The sequence below is a fragment of the Patiria miniata genome, unplaced genomic scaffold (genome assembly GCF_015706575.1).
Source record: "Patiria miniata isolate m_02_andy unplaced genomic scaffold, ASM1570657v1 HiC_scaffold_25, whole genome shotgun sequence".
NCBI classification, from domain to species: domain Eukaryota; kingdom Metazoa; phylum Echinodermata; class Asteroidea; order Valvatida; family Asterinidae; genus Patiria; species Patiria miniata.
In genome coordinates, this window is record NW_024037064.1 from 5,569,802 (window position 1) to 5,590,327 (window position 20,526).

General features: G+C 38.0%; 2 protein-coding genes across 5 annotated transcripts in view; one reads left to right on the forward strand and one right to left on the reverse strand.

The window, feature by feature from the left end:
- The window catches only part of LOC119733146, a 61,401-nt gene that overhangs the window by 35,033 nt on the left and 5,842 nt on the right, over positions 1–20,526 (forward strand). The window contains exons 1-6 of one of the 4 annotated variants that reach the window (XM_038206718.1): positions 2,261–2,322; positions 4,844–4,886; positions 7,137–7,331; positions 7,893–8,150; positions 10,093–10,130; positions 12,828–12,974. The gene's annotated coding sequence lies outside the window, so the exon portion shown is untranslated. Of the gene's footprint in view, positions 1–2,260; positions 2,323–4,843; positions 4,887–7,136; positions 7,332–7,892; positions 8,151–10,092; positions 10,131–11,099; positions 11,164–12,827; positions 12,975–18,593; positions 18,680–20,526 lie in introns of those variants that run through there. The other 3 variants (XR_005271672.1, XM_038206719.1, XM_038206721.1) reach the window with 3 other exon arrangements.
- Positions 13,250–18,326, reverse strand: LOC119733147 (tripartite motif-containing protein 3-like). The gene is made up of 2 exons (XM_038206722.1): positions 16,385–18,326; positions 13,250–14,028 (listed from the first exon to the last, which is right to left on the reverse strand). Exons 1-2 carry the CDS (start codon positions 17,658–17,660, stop codon positions 13,391–13,393), a joined length of 1,914 nt encoding a protein of 637 aa, XP_038062650.1. The 5' UTR covers positions 17,661–18,326; the 3' UTR covers positions 13,250–13,390.

The following is a 20,526-nucleotide window of genomic DNA, read 5'->3' on the forward strand; positions in this document are numbered from 1 at the left end:
TTTGCCCTGCACCGACGTTTTAACACTGTATACTCAGTGTGTTACCTCCCGAGTGAAAGTTGGAAACAAACTTGTGGGTTCGAGTCCCACCCGAGTGATTTTTTCCAACTTTCACTCGGGAGGTAACACACTGAGTATACAGTGTTAAAACGTCGGTGCAGGGCAAAACCTCATTTGATTTATATCACCCCGACGCAAAATTCAATCTTATAATATATTCTTTATTGAATGCATCTATTTGTAACCATGGTAACAAAACTGTCATCCTGTCTGGTTTGTTTCCAGGGTGTGAAAGGCATCACCTCAAACTCCTTTGACAACAAGATGAGACAACTAAAGGAACATGGTCAGGTTCTTGGCAGGATTCATCCTGGGTTCTATGACATCAGGAAGAAATTGAAGGAAGATCTTGAGAGAATGTTGGCTGAGAGACGATGAGGAGTCAAGAAGATGACGCCCGGTAAACGTCTCAAGTCAAGTAAGAATGAAAGTTGTCTGGAAATAATCACTGCATCAGCTACATTTGATGACGAGTGATCCTACATGCACTTACTGTCTTGGAAGCTTCATGTTAGGTCTGTCTGGTTTGAATCTGGTGAATCTTTGTTTAGATCCTAATGCCTGTTTTCTTTTCTATTGACCCCTGGTTCGATTCCTGTTTATTCCCAGATGTGACCTCAGTTATCCTTGCAAAATTGAGGAGTCTTTGGTTCAGATGATACTGCTTGTTTTCTTTTCCACTGACCCCTGGTTTGATTCCTGTTTATTCCCAGATGTGATCTCAATTATCCTTGAAGGAATTGATGAGTCTTTGGTTCAGATCCTACAGCTTGTTTTCTTTTCTATTGGCCCCTGGTTCGATTCCTGTTTATTCCCAGGTGTAACATCAGTTATCCTTGAAGGAATTGAGGAGTGTTGGTTCAGATCCTACTGCTTGTTTTCTTTTCTATTGGCCCCTGGTTCGATTCCTGTTTATTCCCAGGTGTGGCCTCAGTTATCTTTGAAGGAATTGAGAAACCAAATCACTGAAAGACAATTTGTGAGAAATTGTCATAGATTTTTCACTTTGATGCAACGAGTGTGAATAGTCGCAACCTTTAGAAGGGGCGGATCCCAGATCTGAGTCATGTACAGTTCATTATCTTGTTTGTTTGCTGACATGTTTACTCTACACTTTGTATCTTGGACCTGAGTTGGGTTAATTTTTACATTAACTATGCATGCAATCCAGCACCTTCGGCTGTTTATATTTGTCTGCGCATATGTCGCATTCAAGATGGGGACCGATGTTTAGAGCTGTAGCCATTTTATCTGTTTACAAAGAGTATTTAAAATGAAATTGAAATGGTTATAATACAAGAGATGTAACTTCTTTAATACTGTACTGTCTGTTTGAGTTTTATTTGGGCAAAAAAACCCAAAGTTTTATTTCCATTTGTTATTTTGTATTTACATGTATCCACTTTTGAAAAAGACATCAATTTTTTTTGGAATTCCTATCAAATTTTGAAGAGCTCTGATTTTTTGAAGAGCTCTGGTACGTGAACGGTAGCTTGTGCCCTGATCTGGTTATTACTAAATATACATGTTGGTTTTGTTGGAATAATTACAACTGTATGCACTCTTCACATTTTGTTGTTTAAGGCAAACTGTGATTCCTACACTTGTAACGGAAAGCGAGCATTTAACCTCATTCAAAATAACTGACACTCTTTTCTTACCTCTTTTAAATTCCCAGTCAAATCACTCAAAGACAGAGTTTTTTCACTTTGATGTAAGAGCACTAGCAGTTAAGGCGTTTGATGGGGTGGATCTGGTAAAGATGGCGCTGGGCAAACACAGCATAGTCATCAAGTCGCGTGACATGGTTTATATATAGAGCTTGGGATTTTTGTTTTGCTGCATACATGTACATGTACGTCACACACGTACAGTCTGTATATGTGCTTATCTGTGTACATATTTACTTGACACTTGAGTTTTGGACCCTAGATAGGTTCATGCATTATGTCTACATGTACATGCTGCACTTTGTTAAATTACAATCGCATGCACCTCACCATACATTTAATCCCACCAGTTTCTCTTTAACCTCAAATAAAAAAGTTATAAACATATTTTTTCCTCAAATCTTTCATACACACACTAAAATTTCTTTTATCTTGTGCTATAAATACTGATAAAGAAGTTTCAATCTATTTGAAGTTATCATTTTGACCAACCAAAAACCCAAACTTTGAGTTAGAATTGACCTTGAGAGAATGTTGGCTGAGAGACGATGAGGAGTCAAGAAGATGACGGCCTGTAAACGTCTCAAGTCAAGTAAGAGTTGTCTGGAAATAATCACTGCATCGATCAGCTAGATTTGATGACTAGTGATCCTACATGTACTTAATGCTTGGAAGTTTCATGTTAGGGCTGTCTGGTTTGAATCTGGTGAATCTTTGCATCAGATCCTACTGCTTGTTTTCTTTTCAATTGACCCCTGGTTCGATTCCTGTTTATTCCCAGGTGTGACCTCAGTTATCCTTGAAGGAATTGAGGAGTCTTTGGTTCAGATCCTACAGCTTGTTTTCTTTTCTATTGGCCCCTGGTTTGATTCCTGTTAATTCCCAGGTTTGACCTCAGTTATCCTTGAAGGAATTGAGGAGTCTTTGGTTCAGATCCTACTGCTTGTTTTCTTTTCTATTGGCTCCTGGTTTGATTCCTGTTTATTCCCAGGTGTGACCTCAGTTATCCTTGAAGGAATTGAGGAGTCTTTGGTTCAGATCCTACTGCTTGTTTTCTTTTCTATTGGCTCCTGGTTTGATTCCTGTTTATTCCCAGGTGTGACCTCAGTTATCCTTGAAGGAATTGAGGAGTCTTTGGTTCAGATCCTACTGCTTGTTTTCTTTTCTATTGGCTCCTGGTTTGATTCCTGTTTATTCCCAGGTGTGACCTCAGTTATCCTTGAAGGAATTGAGGAGTCTTTGGTTCAGATCCTACTGCTTGTTTTCTTTTCTGTTGACCCCTGGTTTGATTCCTGTTTATTCCCAGATGTGACCTCAGTTATCCTTGAAGGAATTGAGAAGTCAAGTCACTGAAAGACATTTTTTTTAGGGGGGGGGGGGAATTGTGAGAAGTTTTCCACTTTGATGCAACGAGTGTGAATAGTCACAACCTTTAGAGGGGGCGGATCCCAGATCTGAGTCATGTACAGTTCATTATCTTGTTTGTTTGCTGACATGTTTACTCTACACTTGAGTTTGTATCTTGGACCTGAGTTAGGTTGATTTTGGACTTGCATACGTGTACATGTACACGTACACCATCAGGTTGCAGACTACTGAAATAAACTGCCATAGACCCCAGTGATAGATACCCCCACTTCCAAAATTCAGGAAAAAATACTCGCAAGCCTTCAAGGTGTTAAAGACACATCAAATTAAAACTGATTTCATCATCTTTCATTTTGTGTTCAATTTTGTTTTGGTAATCAGATGACGTTTGTGAGAAATGTCCATCCAGAGATGATCACCCCTAAAATTAAGTCCCGAAAACCTTTCGCCATTTTGAAAACTGATGCCTATGCTGCATTGCAAAATGGAGCAATTTTAGGGCTTAATTCATCCAAATTACACAGAAATACGAGCTGGCAGTCCTGTTCACAGCTTCCACCTTTCTTCTTTTTTTACAAACCTGAAATTTCATGGCCCACAAAATGATGATAGCGAAACATGAGGGCGTACAAATCCTAATTTGGCCGGCATAGGCAATGTTGGGCCTATTTACTGGCCTGCGACCATCAGTGTCCATACATATGTGCATTGTACATGTCATTCCAAACTTGTTTCATCAAATGAGGTGTTAATACATGTACCTGTGCATACTTGTCCTTCCATTCTGTGACATAATGGACTCGTTTAATCTCTCATTTTGTGTTCTGTTTGTAAAAAGTCCCAATGAACAAGTTTGGATTTCTATAGAAGGTGTGAATTCCTTGGACCTAGCTCACAAACCAGCTTCAGTCAGAATTTTCAGTTGTCAAATTGCCAACCTGTCTGAAGAGTTGTTTCATGTCAATCTTTCATATTAGTGTCCACGATCAAAACTTGATTGTTCCAACTTGATTGGACTTGGGAGTAAAATAACCAAAGTCTTTAAGAATCCGTACCAGGACCATTGCCATAGTAACAGGGCATGTGTTTTGTAATTTTTGTGCAATTTACGGGCTCACTGCAACTACATTTTGGGCCAATTTACTGACTCGCTACTAATAGATTTTGTTGCTTTCTTTTGAAAGGCCACCCAGCCTGAATGCAAACCAATGTCACAACATTAACTATATCACTACACAGCCTCACCCTGACATGTATGTACATTGCACTTCTTAAAATTCATCTATCTTTTTAGCCCTAATGTAGCACATGTTTTCACAACTAGAAAAGTTGCATTTTGAACTCCATTTCTCCCCCCCCCCAAAAAAAAATGCAAGTTGCCAGCTGGGCACTCAGAATACTTTGCTGTTGGCTTTGATGAGATGTTTATATATTTGTCTTTTCATATTTGGTGAAAAAATCTTGGGCAACTGCATACTCTTTTTGCAGCATCAATCCAGAAATGATTTTTTTTTTCAAAACCCTATGTTCAGGTACGTTTTCCTTTCTTTCTAATTAAAATTGAGTATAAAAAGAACATCATCCTGAATCTAGCAAACCAAATTATTTGTAAATTACTTTCAGACGAGTGCCACCAAATTCAGATTTCCTTTGCTCTTTTATGAAGAGTTTTTTTTTTCCGTGGACACTCAAGTACTTACATGAAATGACTTTTACTTTTGTTTTAAAATAATTGTCTCTTTCAGGTGATGGTACATGTACACAATAAACAATGAAGATGACACCCAGGTCAGTCAATCCATTTATAATCTTGTTAATAAAACCTTGCATTAAATGTTGAGTAACTAAATGAAAATGGAATTGAAGTAACTTTGAATTCTTGTTGTCATTAAGTTCTGACTTGACAAACTATTGATAATAATAACAAAATGGTTTTGAACGTGCTTTCATTTGGAAAATGCTAAGAGTGTGAACAGTGGTAAGCTTTTGAGGGGGCGGATCCCAGAGAGATGGCACTGGCAAACACAGAATCATCATCAAGTAACGTGACATGGTTTATATATAGAGCTTGGGGAGTTTGGGGGACAAGTGCTGGATGCAACATACATATACAGTTCATTATCTTGTTTGTTTGCTGACATGTTTACTCTACACTTGAGTTTGTATCTTGGACCTGAGATAAGTTCATTGGTCTTTTCATATTTGGTGAAATAATTTCTTGCAGTTGTATACTATTTGTACTCTTTTGATTCAAAACTGGAAAAGTTTCAACGCCCCAAACCCCAAAATATACGTGTATTGTGTATTTGCCTTAAAAGAAACTGACTCTTTCATATTTATCCAAACACACATACTTTGTGTATTACTTTTAGACAAACTAATGCCACCAAATTCAGGCTTGTTTCTGCTCTTTGCATAATATTGTGTCAAGTGTAAATGAAAACCAATGTGCAAGTGACCATGTTACAAGTTACATCTACACCCCTAATCCCCCCATTGCTCACAGTAAGAAGTAACACTCCTTCCAAAAAGCCATCTGATTTCACATCTGTCAGGCCAAAAAAAAATAGTTCTGCTTCCAATTACATGCCTTTCAAAAATAGGGTCGGTCGGTCGGAATTTTTATTTTTTTGCCAATTTTTTTTAATGCAGATTGAATGGGGTATTCAATTATGTGCAAAGTTTTAGCCTGAACTATTTCCATTGCACTACGAAAGCTATACACAAAATGGCCACAAAAAGTAAATAAAACCTACCTTAACTATTGTCAATATGTTTACCTTTGATAATTCGTAAAAAATCATGGAAAATTTGGGTCGTTCGCACCATATGCACAACGCTAGTCAAGACAGGAAGCTGGCCAAAACTCCAAAGTGTGTGATGCACTGTGCATTTGTGTCGCGCAGCCAACAGACCTCGTTTTATGGTCGAAAATTTCAGGAAACACGCTGCATTGTATCACGTCAAATACAAGTAGTGTGATCTCAAAATGAACTCTTGAACACGGAAAATACATACACAGACAAGCCAGATCAATTCTGTGAATTAACTTGCAAAAATGTTCTTTCTCCATTGGTGTTTTCTTGGCATTTTTACGATGTCGAATCTGACCAGTTGACCGTGCACCGGCCTGCAATGCACAGCCATGCTATCGCTATCGATTGCATAGTCGTGCACAGACTAGTTACCGCATTTTCATCATGTCTTCTAAATTGGCACCTGCGGGGCGTGGCAGGAACAAGTCGTCGCCGCATTGAGCTCGGTTTACGCACATGATTATAGTCACCGTGATATGGAATTGCGAAGTAGTCATATCACGAAGCGAATTTGTACAAATAACGGAGGTTTCTTCTGAAAAAAACCTTATGTAGGTAAGAAAACAAATAAATACAAGCATTTTTTGATGCAAAAGGGTTGTTGAGAGGTATTTAGTGAAGACAGAAAGACAACAAGATTTTATTTTTATTTATTAAATTTTTTTTTTTTTTTTTTTTAAATTGCCGATAACATTTTTAGGGTTGCAGCCTAAAAATAGGGTCGGTCGGGTAACCGGAAGCAGAACTATTCTTTTTTTTGGCCTTAGGTCAACAAACCCAACTAAATTCCTTGACAATTTTACGGTCAAGCAGTGACAATTTTGCGTAATATAATTTTTCATCTCAGATGTAAATTCAGTGTGATTCAGATTTTACACACCAGACAATCCAGAATTGTTTTATAGCCTATGTGCATTCATTATTGGTTAAAAAAATTTGAGGTCGCATGAACAAGCAAGTCTTTGCAGAAGTGAAGACCATGATTTATATTTCATCTCCAAATGCCCATTCATGTTGATTTCTGTCAGGAAGGCTGTATGTAACTCCAGCCATATTACAGAGAAACAATCAGAACTGTGCAAATGGTCCATGGCTTACATGTACATGTACAGGCTAAGTCACAGCCAGCAATGTGCCAAAGTACCAGCCAAATCATCATTTCCAAACTATTAACTTCCAAACTGCCAATGATAATGTTGTAGGGTTCATTTTTGTTTTTCAGAATTGAATAGATGTCAGTTGACCAACATCAGACTTTCATCTCTTCTGACCATTGATGACTACCTGTCTGTCACTGTCAGTCAGTTGGCCAGCCAGTGCAGTCCTACAAGCCAACTGAATGTGAAACCCAACTGAGTAGTTTGGAACTATAGCCTGATGAACAAGCCAGTCAATGCCTGACTGTCAGCCAGTACATGTAAGTGACTTTGCCTGACAGTGATCATTGCATATGATTTGATCTGATGCCTCATTTTCTCAAGATCTTTGCAGCACTTTTGAGAGCCCCAGTGGGAGGGCCATACTGCCTACACGTGCTGGTTCATATGCGGACTGCGCAAAGTACGCATGACTTATTTTATTCTGAATCTTATCCAACCTGTAACATTTTCACATGAGTGCCAGGCGCTGTTGGCAATGCTTTCAAGTTGTCTCCCCCAACTCTCCCTTTGTAACCGTTGAGGGGGTACTTGTGCAAGGAGTCCATACCCAGAGATGCTACCCTTGATAAAGAGCTGTAGAAATGCCACCAATGTCACATTCTGTTTTTGATCGTCTGTGTTTTCAGTGTTTCAAGAGTTTGCCTGTATTTTCTGTATTCGAGTTCAACATGAGACAAGTCAAGGCAGAGTGTAGGAACCCAAGCTGCCTGAATGCCCAGAACAGTGACATTGGGAAATGTAAATAAGAATGCATCATGAGATGTAAATGAGACCCTGCATAATGAAACACTTGAAACATGTCTACTTTTATTTGACAGTGCGCTTCTGTCCACACTTTGGGAACATCGCCTACTCCAGAGTTGAGAGTAGTTCATATTGAGAATGATAACCCATTCAGCTGGGCTTAGACAGTGGATTTCTGAAGAGATTTCCATAAGAGACATCAGAACCTTCATGGCATCCTAGATGATGGCAACCTTTCAACAGTCCTGACTCACCCAGCCAGGGAGAAAGGCAGATACAGCCAGCCTGCTACCAGCCATCTTTGTCAATCTACTGCAGATAAACAATCTCATGTAAGTACAACATAAGTCAAGGAATGTAATCAGGGGATGATGGATCTAATGGGGGGGGGGGGGGTAACCCCCCCCCCCCCCAGCCCCCATTCGGCCACTGAACAATATGTTATGATACTAGTAAAATAGGGCCAAGAATACCAGAATTTGACCAAAATTTCCTAAAGTTATTCTGAAATTGCCTTTGAATCCGGAAGGGGCATGCCCCTAGACGCCCTATTGGAGGGGCATAATGCACTTAAATATCACGAACCCTCCCCCCCCCCCCATCTCCATGCATTTCCTGCAAGCTAGCTCCGCCCCTGATGCATGCAGTGATGTAGTCCAGACTAATGTTGTGCAAACGCGACCCCAAACTGACCCAAACCAAAACTGACTTTGGTCAGTTGGGGTCGTTTTTTTTCCCTGAATTTTTGTTGCGTTGGGTCGGGTCAGGTCAGGTCGGGTTGGATTTTGAGAGTTCAGATCGGTTTCGGTTCAGATTCTATACCTATAATGTTTCAGGTCGGATCGGCCTGCTCAGCCCGACCCGATGCACAACATTAGTCCAGACCTCCAACTCTGAGACCAAGTCATTATATACATGTATCGAGACCAAAACTTAGACCAAACAATGAGGAAAATATGAATCATTTGTTTAATTTGTGAAATCTCACATTTGTTTTAATGTTTTTTTTTGGGGGGGGGGGAGTTAAGGGCTGAACACCATCTGACTATTGGGGGGGGGGAGCTGTTCAATAAGCATAATTTTGGACACATCACACAATTAGGTAGCACTACATTCAATGTGGCATGATCTGGCCTACTGGACAATAATTATGTAAATAAAAAACAGTAATGGCACTCATTTTAGCAGCTGTGAGGAGCTGGCATCTTCGTTTCCTTTTCAACTAAAGAAGGAAAAATGTCTCGGTGGATGGTCCATTGAAAAGTTAAAAAGAAAAAAAACCAAATTGAATCCCATCCATCAATACATGCATATGGGGCATGCAATAAATTAAAGAAAATAACATTTCTTTTGCTTTCCGTGTTACACCTGACATGTATGTTGGTTTTTATTCTGCATGAATTCTTTAATGCAGTCAGGTTTCAAGAGTGATTATGAAAGCAAACAACTCTCCCAACAAATCAACAATGGACGTCATTTGTAATGATACTTGAATGGCAAGTTACAAAGTTCAGAGGTCACAGGCACAGGAATGATGTCACACTTTGGACCCTCAATGTCTAGAATGACCCATATTAGTCATCAAGTGAAGATGACTAACACGGACCGTATTGCATGGTCAGGGTTCCAGCTGGCAAATTGCAAGGTACAGCCAAAGTTAATTTGTAGGGAAACGATAAAGTGGTTTTTAAAATCCTTTTCACAGAACAGATTCTGAAAGAAATTTGTTGGAATGTCTATGAAAATGGCCAAAGAGGCAATAATTTGTTATTTATATTATAAGTTTAAATATCATCAATGCAAAAAAATCACAGACACTCAATAATTAAGGGAGGGAGAGCCATCGTCAAAAGAGGGCGCTGTGCAACTTTTACTGTTGGGGATCTGATGAAAAGGTGAAACCATTGACCTTGTCGTGCGGCTATGAAGACTTGCAGACCGGTCCAAGAATTCTGGATTGTATTTGGCCGGCTGGAATCCACTCATGAAATTGTCTGCGTATTTATGTATCAAACAAAGGTAATCCAAAAATAATTCATGAATGTTGTTATTGCCGAAACTTGGGAAAAAATTAAGTTATTCACACATTCAACCACATGTGATAGTTTCAAGCAAATTCCACAGTGGTCCATTCCTGTTGTATGGTTCATCTGAGTTGTGGGATTATGTTGGATTCAGGAGACTTTACTTTGTGGGTTTCTTTGGGGGTTGAGCGTTCCAAGTGGAATAACAATACAGTTATTGTAAGGCATGACTTTTCTTTTTAATTGTTAGATGAAGAAAAGAGCTACTACAAAGAACTACAAAGAGTGGTGAGTGAATTCTTATTCTGAATAATGAATTAATTTATTTCTGTTCATTTCATTTCAAAACATCTGATTTTACAAGTCAGTTTGGATATTTAATTGTTACAACAGAGTTTGAAAAGTGTCATCAAAATTAATAATTCTTTGCTGAAACTCAAACTGTATGAGGGGGTAATTCTTTCATTGCTTTGAAGTTTGCTGAAATTGCAACCAAATAAGTAAAACAATGAAAACAGAGGTCTGGAATTTAACTCTTGAAAAGGCAAGGACATTTCAAGGAGGCAGTCAGGCAAAAATCAAGGCAACGGAGGCCATAGCGTCCTGAAATTCAATAACATTGATTTGAACATTTGTTACAATGAGTGGCAACCTTTCCAACTTAAAGAATTTGTAACCTTCAAAGAGAAATAATAAAGATTTTCATCAAGATAATCCCTTGTGAGTAAAGTTCAAACAAGTCTTTATTCTGTGAATTCAGACAGGAAACCAAATTAATAGGAAAAGTATTTGTGCTCATCTTAAGCAGACATTTTGATGATTACATTATCATCCACATTAGTGTTTCATTGATATAAATGCAAATGTACAAAGCTTGTAAATAATAACAATAAACATGATTTCTATGAAAAACTACAAAAATGAAACCAAAAAACTACCAACTTTTTTAAAGAAACTTAGTGAATATTAAAAAAGGACTAATTTTTTAAGTTATCTTGATTAACTTTTATTATGATGTACATGCTTTAAGGTATCATTTACTTTTTGCAGGTTTTTTTTCCGAAGCAACAAAAGTGCTCAATATTTTAAGTAGGGTGCATAACAAGCATTCTGTTCAAGTCTTAGCTTAGTGGCTACTAAACAGAAAACAGAGAAAACATAATGCACAAGTCTTTGGATCTCGTAACTGGATTCTGTAGGCACCCCATCTTGAAACCACCTTCAATGTTTGTTTTCTGACAATACCATTTCAGGTGGAATTATTTCACAGGGTATTTGTTACCAGTCCAATCTTCACTTTGAGGTTTCTGTCATTAAATCGGTAGGTACTTATCTGGGTAATTGCAAATGATGCTACATGGCTTTAAAAAGTGAAGTTAACAGAAAAACAGAATAATTAAAATTGCACAGGCTGTAATTTCTATAATCAGAAAATGTAATATAGAGATAGCACAGTATACAATGAGTAGATGTATGTTCTATTAGGAACAAATTGAACAATATACATGAAGGGAGTTTACAAAGTCTTGTTGTGACTACTACGATCTACATACAGTGGTGAATTGTTAAACACTTAAAAGTCTACTTGAACATTTAATTTTTACAATAATATTGATACTTTGCAAACAAATTAATAATTTTTGCTGAAACGCACACTGAATTGATGACGTTTTCTTTTTCGTTTTCAAGGTTTTTTTTAAACTGCAACCAAATGTGCAAAACAATGAAAACAAACGTGTGCAATTCAATTCTTGAAAAGTCAAAGAAATCTATTTGTTTTGTGAGGAAAATAATTGAATTAGAAATGTGCTATTCGTGTGGGACCTTTTCAAGGTGGCAGTCAGGCCAAAATCAAGGCAACTGAGGCCGTATAGCTTTCTGAAATTCAGCTTCAGTCGAATTGATTTCTAATCATTCAAACTGAAGAGATATTTGACAGTCTGAGAAAAAATGTCAACAAAATTTCAAATCAAGATAAAAAAAATTCTTATAAAAATGAGTCTTCATTCTGTGAATTAAGACAGGAAACCAAATTAATTTTCACTCATCTTTAGCAAACATTTCAATAAGTAAGTCATCTTCAATATATATGTAAGTGCATCATTAATTAAGATGTGTAAACAGAAACTGCAAAACGTAATGTCAAAACTGAGTAAATAAAGGCTTACATTGAACAGTAATCTAAGTACTAACTATCATGGTGATGCGTATGCTTAAAATGAATTCAAACAATACTATTTCACCAAATACTTGTAGTATGGTTGCTTCTCAAGGATGAAGTGCTTGTAAAACTGTCTCAAAAGTTCTATTAACAAAAGTACAATATATTATGGATTACATGTAGATATTCCATTAGGAACAAATTTCAGAATCCCAGGGAGTTTACGAAATCTTGGCTTTGTCTCCAGCTTTGGCTTGTACTATTTAAAGCCTCTGATGAGATCAAGAAATAAACTTCATGAACACTGCACAATTCTCCATTCTGTGAATGAAGATCTGAAACCACATTAATAGAATGAGCTTTGTTGCTCATCTTTAGGATGTATTTGGACAAGTCAATTTACATGAAAGCAGCATTTTATTAATTAAATCTGTACATGAAACTGCAAAAAAGTAACACAAAATGAACTGAGTGAATAAAGGCTTATCTTGAACACTAATATGCACGTATTTAAACTGAGTAATGCATTATCTTGAACACTAATCCTAACAGAAAATTCAACTGAGTAATGCATTTGTAAAGTTTTAATTATTCAAAATTAATGTTAAGAATGTTAAATCTCAAGAACGAAATGATCCTAAACATTTCTCAAATCTTGGTTATAAAGATAGCAGAATATATACAGCAACTTCCATCAGGAACAATTGAAGAATCTTAATTGTGTTTATGAAATCTTGGCTTTGTCCCTGGCTTTGACTTAGGGCTTCATGATTTTTGTCCCCTGATGTAACTCCAGTACAATACTGGTCCATTTTCTTCTTTAGAGACACCAAATCCTGTCACACAAGGCCAATGGATGGTTGGTGCATTTTCACTGAGTTTGAATGTGGTAGGATTCTTAGGAATCTAGTGCCAGAGATGAAGCGGAAGCCACAACAAAGCCGGGGTTTCATAAACACCACATAAAGTTGGTAAGTATTGGATAGATTGATGGCAATCCATGTACTGGGTGAGGGAGGGGTGTTGGGTTGAGGAGGCGGGGGTCATTACATTCAAACACCTCAACACCCACTAAACTCCCCTCTCCTTTCAAATTAATCAAGATTAAAACAAAATTGTCCCCCAATCAAATCAAATGTAATTGTAGTCAATAAAACTGTTTATATAATAAGACTTTATTATAATGTAATTGATGCACTGTTTATTTAAGAATTTGTATGGTAAAATGGTCCACATCAGAGGGATCTTGCAGTTTGGATTTTTGAGGAGAGATGTGATATGAGTAGGGCATGAATGTTGATTGGTGCTGTAATGACTGGACAATTTCATCCTCAACATTTTCTGTTGGGATGATGATGATTGGTAGTCAATGTCATGTTGGATGACATCACACTTTGTGAAACATCTTGATTGAGAACCAATCAGCCACTGCCAGCTGGCCATCCGATGTGAATGCGATTCCCTGTGGGTCATACAGACCCTGAGCCAGGCAATTAAGAAACCTGCCATCTTGGTCATAGTGGTGAATATGACCAGTGTCAGACACACCTTGGTGCATTGCAATTGCAAGGTAGATGCCTGAGCTGTCACAGCATACACCCTTGCAGTTCCCCACTGGCTCACCATTAATGGTTGGATTAATCGTCCAGATTGTTCTACCTTTGGTATCACCAACAACCACTTTCTTTGTGTTACCTCCACTGACCACAACTCTATCAGTGTCGTCATCAACAGCCAGGAAGTGAGGTGGAGTCTGCACTGGTATGGTGCGTAGGATCTCACCGTCAGTGGGTCTGTGTTCAGTCCACACCATATTGTTGGTGTCGCCTACTAAGATGCTATTCTTTGTTACGGCTAGACTCTGTAGGTTCATTTTTGTCTTGTCTACCTGATGCTTGAGCATCGTTGGGAACTGCATAACAAGAGTGTTGTCCTTCATGTTGAACACCTTGACATACTTGTTTCCAAGATCCAACACAAGCAAGCATTGCTCATGATTGTGGATGGCTGCAACTGCCACTGGATCTGTGGGTAAAGAAGAACTCAAATGTAACATATGTACAGTATATAAATGCACTGTCACTATTCTCAGTCCTCATGAAATATAATACCTATGATAACCTACCTATATTAATGAAAACATGGCCTGCCTTAAAGCCTGGTCATGTAGAATTAACAGGCCTGTACATGAACATTGTGTAGTCTTCAACCACCATACATGTATAATTATGAACAACTGCAATGTCTTGGAGATACAGTTTTGCAAAGTCTTTTATATAGTTGATGCACTCTCTGTGCTATTCTCATTGTTTAAACATCAAAATAGATTAGTCTTATATTTACCCGTATTGCTAATTTTTTTTTAGCAATAATAAGGTTGTTCAATTTTCAAATGAAGCATTAATTGAACAACATAAACCCCATTTGTAGTCATCAAATAATTGTATAATAACGAACTGTATAATAACAATTTAGTTCTGGCAAACTTTAAGCCACCTTTCACAAAATGTCCCAAGATTGACAACTGAGAAAATAAAAGTAACTTAAAGCACATTGTTTTTTTTTTGTAATTTAAGGTCAAAGGTCATTTCATAGCGCATTTTCTCTGTGCTTCATGGTATAATTTTGGTTTTATTTTATGAAATAGAGGCCATTCAAAGAGCTTTAATATGATGTACAATTTGGCTTTGTAGGTGCTGTAGTTTTGGAGATACAAGTATTGAAAGTTAGGAGGTTATGCTAATTAGTCAAAAGTTTGTTGACCCGTAACTCAGAATCTAACAAGCCAAACTACAAAAAAATTCAGTTCTGGGGGTTTCTCATACAGGCCGATCATCACACCAAATCGTTTCAATCTGTGAGGGTCGGGTCCAAAATCGTGTTGAATTGACATGGAATGACACATTTCGGAGAGTCAAATTTTTGACCCCAAAAATTTGTTCTTGCAAGAATAACACACAAACGGCCAATTTGTCAAGGATGGTTGTGTAGACGTTTTTATATTGACATACAGATCCTTGTCATTTGATTGGTGGAACTCACATCACGTGACATGCGTTATTGCTCCCATTCACGCCGGGGCTCAAAAAGTCCCATTCACCCATGGGGAATGGGAAATACATTGTACTATTCAACAGTTAGGATCATTCTTGTTCCATGACTTGGTATTTGTATGCAAATGCATGCTGGTGTGCACGTTCAGCGTAGCGTACCGTATCGCGTATTGTTCCAAAGAGCCAGCGCTGCAGAGCTAGGTTCAAACATATTTGTGAAGGGGTGGTGTGGAAGAAATAAATACATTTTCCACCAATTTTATGTTGAAATAAAGGTTCAAATGTATCAAATATGTCAGGATCTATATGTCAGGTATATCAAACAAATATTGAGTGGCTTAAAATTGTGAAATCCGAGGAATATTATCGCTTGGTTAAATCTGGACTTTTCCATTTCACGAGGCGAAGAAAAGTCCAGATTTTATCTTGCGATAATATTCCTCCTATTTCACTCTGAGCCACTCATCAATATATTTGTGTAATATCCTACTTTTAAATGCTCTTTGTAGCCCCATTGGGTGCTTTCCAGGATGTAGTGTCCCTTTAAATCACTTTTAATTTGATATGGTGGTGTCATTGTATGATGTCATGTCTTTGTACAACAGTGCATATTTGTACACAGTGTTTTCTTCATACCTTGACCCGTAAGTGAGTAATTCCATGCTTTGTTCAGTTATAAACGAGACAAAATGGTCACTTTTTGAACTAAAATTTCTTGTAATTTGATGCCTGCTGATGTCATTTTGACTTCAGATTTGAATGCACATCTCAGTGTCAGGATGGATATATTGAATACCAATTTTGAAATTCACACGTTGTTGTGTTTGAAATAAAAGCCATGCAGCATTATTGTCAGAAGAACAAAGACCAAACGAAAGGGTGATCTGGATGGGGGCTCATCAGCCCCATCACCAATGGCCTAAAACATTCTACTCACAGAGCAGATATGTTTGCAAAGCAACCTTTAAATAAACATTTTTTTCTAAAGGTTACAGACCCCTCCCCCCCCCCCAAAAAAGTTTTTCTACCATACAAACACAAATCAGTAATAAAATAAATAGAAGTTTTGCTGAAGTTTTGTTTATTTTGTGAGTGTGTGTCTGTGTGTGTTTTTTTTGTGCCATTTTTTTTACATAGGCCTTCATGTAAAAAAAACCTTAATATTTGTTGGGAGAACAAAATCAAATATGTTTGGTAGCACTGCCAGCACATCAATTCCTTGCCAGTATTTTATTGGCCATTCTCAGTTGTCAGATCTGCATGTGCACATGGAAGACTGACTTATAATTTCCACACAATTATGAAACATGTGCATGAAAGAAACTTACTTGATTTTAGGAGAATGGTTCCCTTGTGTTGTCCCTCATTGCTGCAGATGACCACTCGGTTGTTCATCATGTCTGCCACAGCAATCTCACCAGGTTGAGTAGCAGTAATACCTCGAGCCAAATTGAACTCTCCTCGACCACTTCCTCTTTTACCAAACTTACGACACATCTCCCACTTGACTGCTTCCACCCCATCAAGCTTGCCCAGATTGATGTAACCATGACCCGGGGTGAAGCTCAGATATGAAAGCTTGGGATCAATCTGGGGAGTGTTTTGACTCTTGAGTGATTTCAAGTCTTTGCTGATGATAGGGTATAGTGACAAAAAATCACTGTCTGATGCAGTGTTAATGATATCTTGGGATGTCCCCAATGAATGTTTTTTACTTTCTAGCATCATTGTCAGTGTTGACTGATGTTCATCATATGTTCTGTTGCGATCCTGCTGGAGTTGCTTGATTTCTTTAATCATCTTGGTCTCTTGAGTTGTTATCTCAGCTCTCATTTTATCCGCTTTGTCTTGCACAGCTTTCACAGTCTTTGTGACGTTCTGTGTGAACTTCTGCTTGACTTGTGATGAAGTGGTCAAAGCTTGTTCAAGTCTTTTGATGCCTGTGGTGAAGTCTGGAAACGTATCTTTCATTGACTGTTTGTATTTGCGAGAAGCCTCTCCAGAGTCAATGTAGTGATGCTCTGGTTTACAGTGGTCTACTACAGTACAATCTCGGCAGATTAACTCTTCACATGTCTCACAGTAAAACCGTTTCACTTCCCCCTTGTGTTTGTGGCATCTAGACTCATCTTCTTCTGGTGTTTTTTTCACTGTTACCTTCCCCTGACGAATGTCCTCCAAAGTAGCCACTGTGTGGTTTGATGTAGCAGTACATCGCAAGTGTGTCTTGCGACAGTTTGAGCAGATATTCTGTGCACAGTCCAGGCAACGATGCATGGCCTCATTTCCCTCATCACAAATCTCACAGGTGACCTTTGTGTTTTCTGAACTAACCACCTTTTCTTGGAGTGAGACCTCCTCAACTATTCCCATCAAATGGAAATTTGTTTTTAGGCCTTGAATGCGTGTCTCTGGGAGTACCGTCTCCCGTCTACATACAGGGCAAGGAATCTTAGGCTGACCTGCATACCTGCTAGTGTAGTATTTCTCCAAACATTTCTGGCAGAAACTATGCATGCAATCCAGCACCTTGGGCTGTTTGTATTTGTCTGCACAGATGATGCATTCAAGATGGGGACCGATGTTCTTTAGAGCTGTAGCCATTTTATCTGTATACAAAGAGTATTTAAAAAGAAATTGAAATGATTATAATACAGAGATGTAACTTCTTTAATACTGCACTGTCTGTGTGAGTTTAATTCAGGCAAATTTGTTATTTTGTATTTACATGTATCCACTTTTGAACAAGACATCAATTTTTTTTGGAATTCCTGTCAAATTTTGAAGAGCTCTGATTTTTTGAAGAGCTCTGGTACGTGTACGGTAGCTTGTGCCCTAATCTGGTTATTACTAAATATACATGTTGGTTTTGGTGGAACATTACTACTGTATGTACTCTTCACATTTTGTTTTTTAAGGCAAACTGTGATTCCTACACTTGTACCGGTGAGCTAGCATTTAACCTCATTCAAAATAACTGACAATATTTTCTTACCTCTTTTAAATTCCCAGTCAAATCACTTAAAGACAGAGTTTTTTCACTTTGATGTAAGAGCACTAGCAGTTAAGGCGTTTGATGGGGCGGATCTGGTAAAGATGGCGCTGGACAAACACAGCATCGTCATCAAGTCGCGTGACATGGTTTATATATAGAGCTTGGGATTTTTGTTTTGCTGCATACATGTACATGTACGTCACACACGTACAGTCTGTATATCTGCTTATCTGTGTACATATTGACTTCCCACTTGAGTTTTGGACCTTAGATAGGCTCATGCATTATATGTACATGTACATGCTGCCCTTTGTTAAATTTCAATCGCAAGCACCTCACCATACTTTTAATCACACCAGGTTTTTTTTTAACCATTAAATAAAAAGGTTATAAAAATATTTCTTCCTCAAATCTTTCATATTTCACATACACTGTAGGCCCTGCATGTACTAAAATTTCTTTTATCCTGTGCTATAAATACTGATAAAGAATTTTCAGTCTATCAATAAAGTTATCATTTTGACCAACCAAAAAAATCAACTTTGAAGTAAAATTGATCTTGAGAGAATGTTGGCTGAGAGACGATGAGGAGTCAAGAAGATGACGGCCGGTCAACGTCTCAAGTCAAGTAAGAATGAAAGTTGTCTGGAAATAATCACTGCATCAGCTAGATTTAATGACTAGTGATCCTACATGTACTTAATGTCTTGGAAGCTTCATGTTAGGGCTGTCTGGTTTGAATATGGTGAATCTGTGCTTCAGATCCTACTGCTTGTTTTCTTTTCTATTGACCCCTGGTTCGATTCCTGTTTATTCCAAGGTGTGACCTCAGTTTCCCTTGAAGGAATCGAGGAGTCTTTGGTTCAGATCCTACTGCTTGTTTTCTTTTCTATTGGCCCCTGCTTCGATTGCTGTTTATTCCCAGGTGTGATCTCAGTTATCCTTGAAGGAATTGAGGAGTCAAGTCACTGAAAGACATTTTTTTAAGAAATTGTTAGAGGTTTTCCACTTTCATGCAATGAGTGTGAATAGTTGTAACCTTTAGAGTGGGCAGATCCCAGATCCGAGGCATGTGCAGTTCATTATCTTGTTTGTTTGCTGACATGTTTACTCTACACTTGAGTTTGTACCTTGGACCTGAGTTAGGTTAATTTTGTACTTGCATACGTGTACATGTACACGTACACCATCAGGTTGCAGACTACTTAAATAAACGGCCATAGGCCCCAGTGATAGATACCCCCACTTCCAAAATTTAGGGGGAAATACTCACAACTCTCCAAGGTCTTTAAGACACATCAAATTATTGTTTCATCATATTTCAATTTGTGTTTCAATTTTGTGGTTGTAATCCGATGACTTTTGTGATAAATTTATATCCAAAGATTGTCACCCCTAAAAGTATATTCCGGAAGCCCATCGCCATTCTGAAAACTTATGCCTATGCTGCATTGCAAAAAAGAGCAATTTTAGGGCTTAATTCATCCAAATTACACAGAAATATGAGCTGGCAGTCTTGTTCACGGCTTCCACCTTTCTTCTTTTTCTTTTTACAACCCTTCAAGTTCATGGCCCACAAAATGATGATAGCAAAAAAATGAGGGCGTACAAATCGTGATTTGACCGACGTAGGCAATTTTGGGCCTATTTACTGGCCTGCAACCATCAGTGTCCATACATATATGCATTGTACATGTCATTCCAAACTTGTTTCATCAAATGAGGTGTTAATACATGTACCTGTGCATACTTTTTCCTTCCATTCTGTGACATAATGGACTCATTTAATCTCTCATTTTGTGTTCTGTTTGTAAAAAGTCCCGATGAACAAGTTTGGATTTCTAAAGAAGGTGTGAATTCCTTGGACCTAGCTCACAAACCAGCTTCAGTCAGAATTTTCAGTTGTAAAATTGCCAACCTGTCTGAAGAGTTGTTTCATGTCAATCTTTCATATGAGTGTCCACGATCAAAACTTGATTGTTTCATCTTGATTGGACTTGGGAGTAAATAACCAAAGTCTTTTAAAATCCGTACCAGGACCATTGCCGTGGTAACAGGGCATGTGTTTTGCAATTTTTGGCCAATTTACAGGCTCACTGCAACTACATTTTGGGCCAATTTACAGACTCGCTACTAATACATTTTGTTGCTTAAAATTCATCTATCTTTGAAGCCCTAATATAGCACATGTTTTCACAACTAGAAAAGTTGCATTTCTTACTCCATTTTCAACCCCTCTCCCCCCCCCCCCCCCAAAAAAATGCAAGTTGCCAGCTGGGCACTCAGAATACTTTGCTGTTGGCTGTGATGAGATCTTTTTATATTTGTGTTTTTTATATTTGGTGAGAAAATCTCGGAGGTTTTTCCTTTCTTTCTATAAAAAGAAAATCATCCTGAATCTTGCAAATTTTTACAAACCCAAATAATTTGTCCATTACTTTTAGACGAGCGCCACCAAATTCAGATTTCCTTTGC

Bases quoted from the DNA above. Each gene is read 5' to 3' on its own strand.
- LOC119733147 (XM_038206722.1), bottom strand. From the start codon at position 17,660: ATGGCTACAGCTCTAAAGAACATCGGTCCCCATCTTGAATGCATCATC. The intron at 14,029-16,384 runs GTAAGTTTCTTT...CTTTACCCACAG, and splicing joins AACCATTCTCCTAAAATCAA to ATCCAGTGGCAGTTGCAGCC.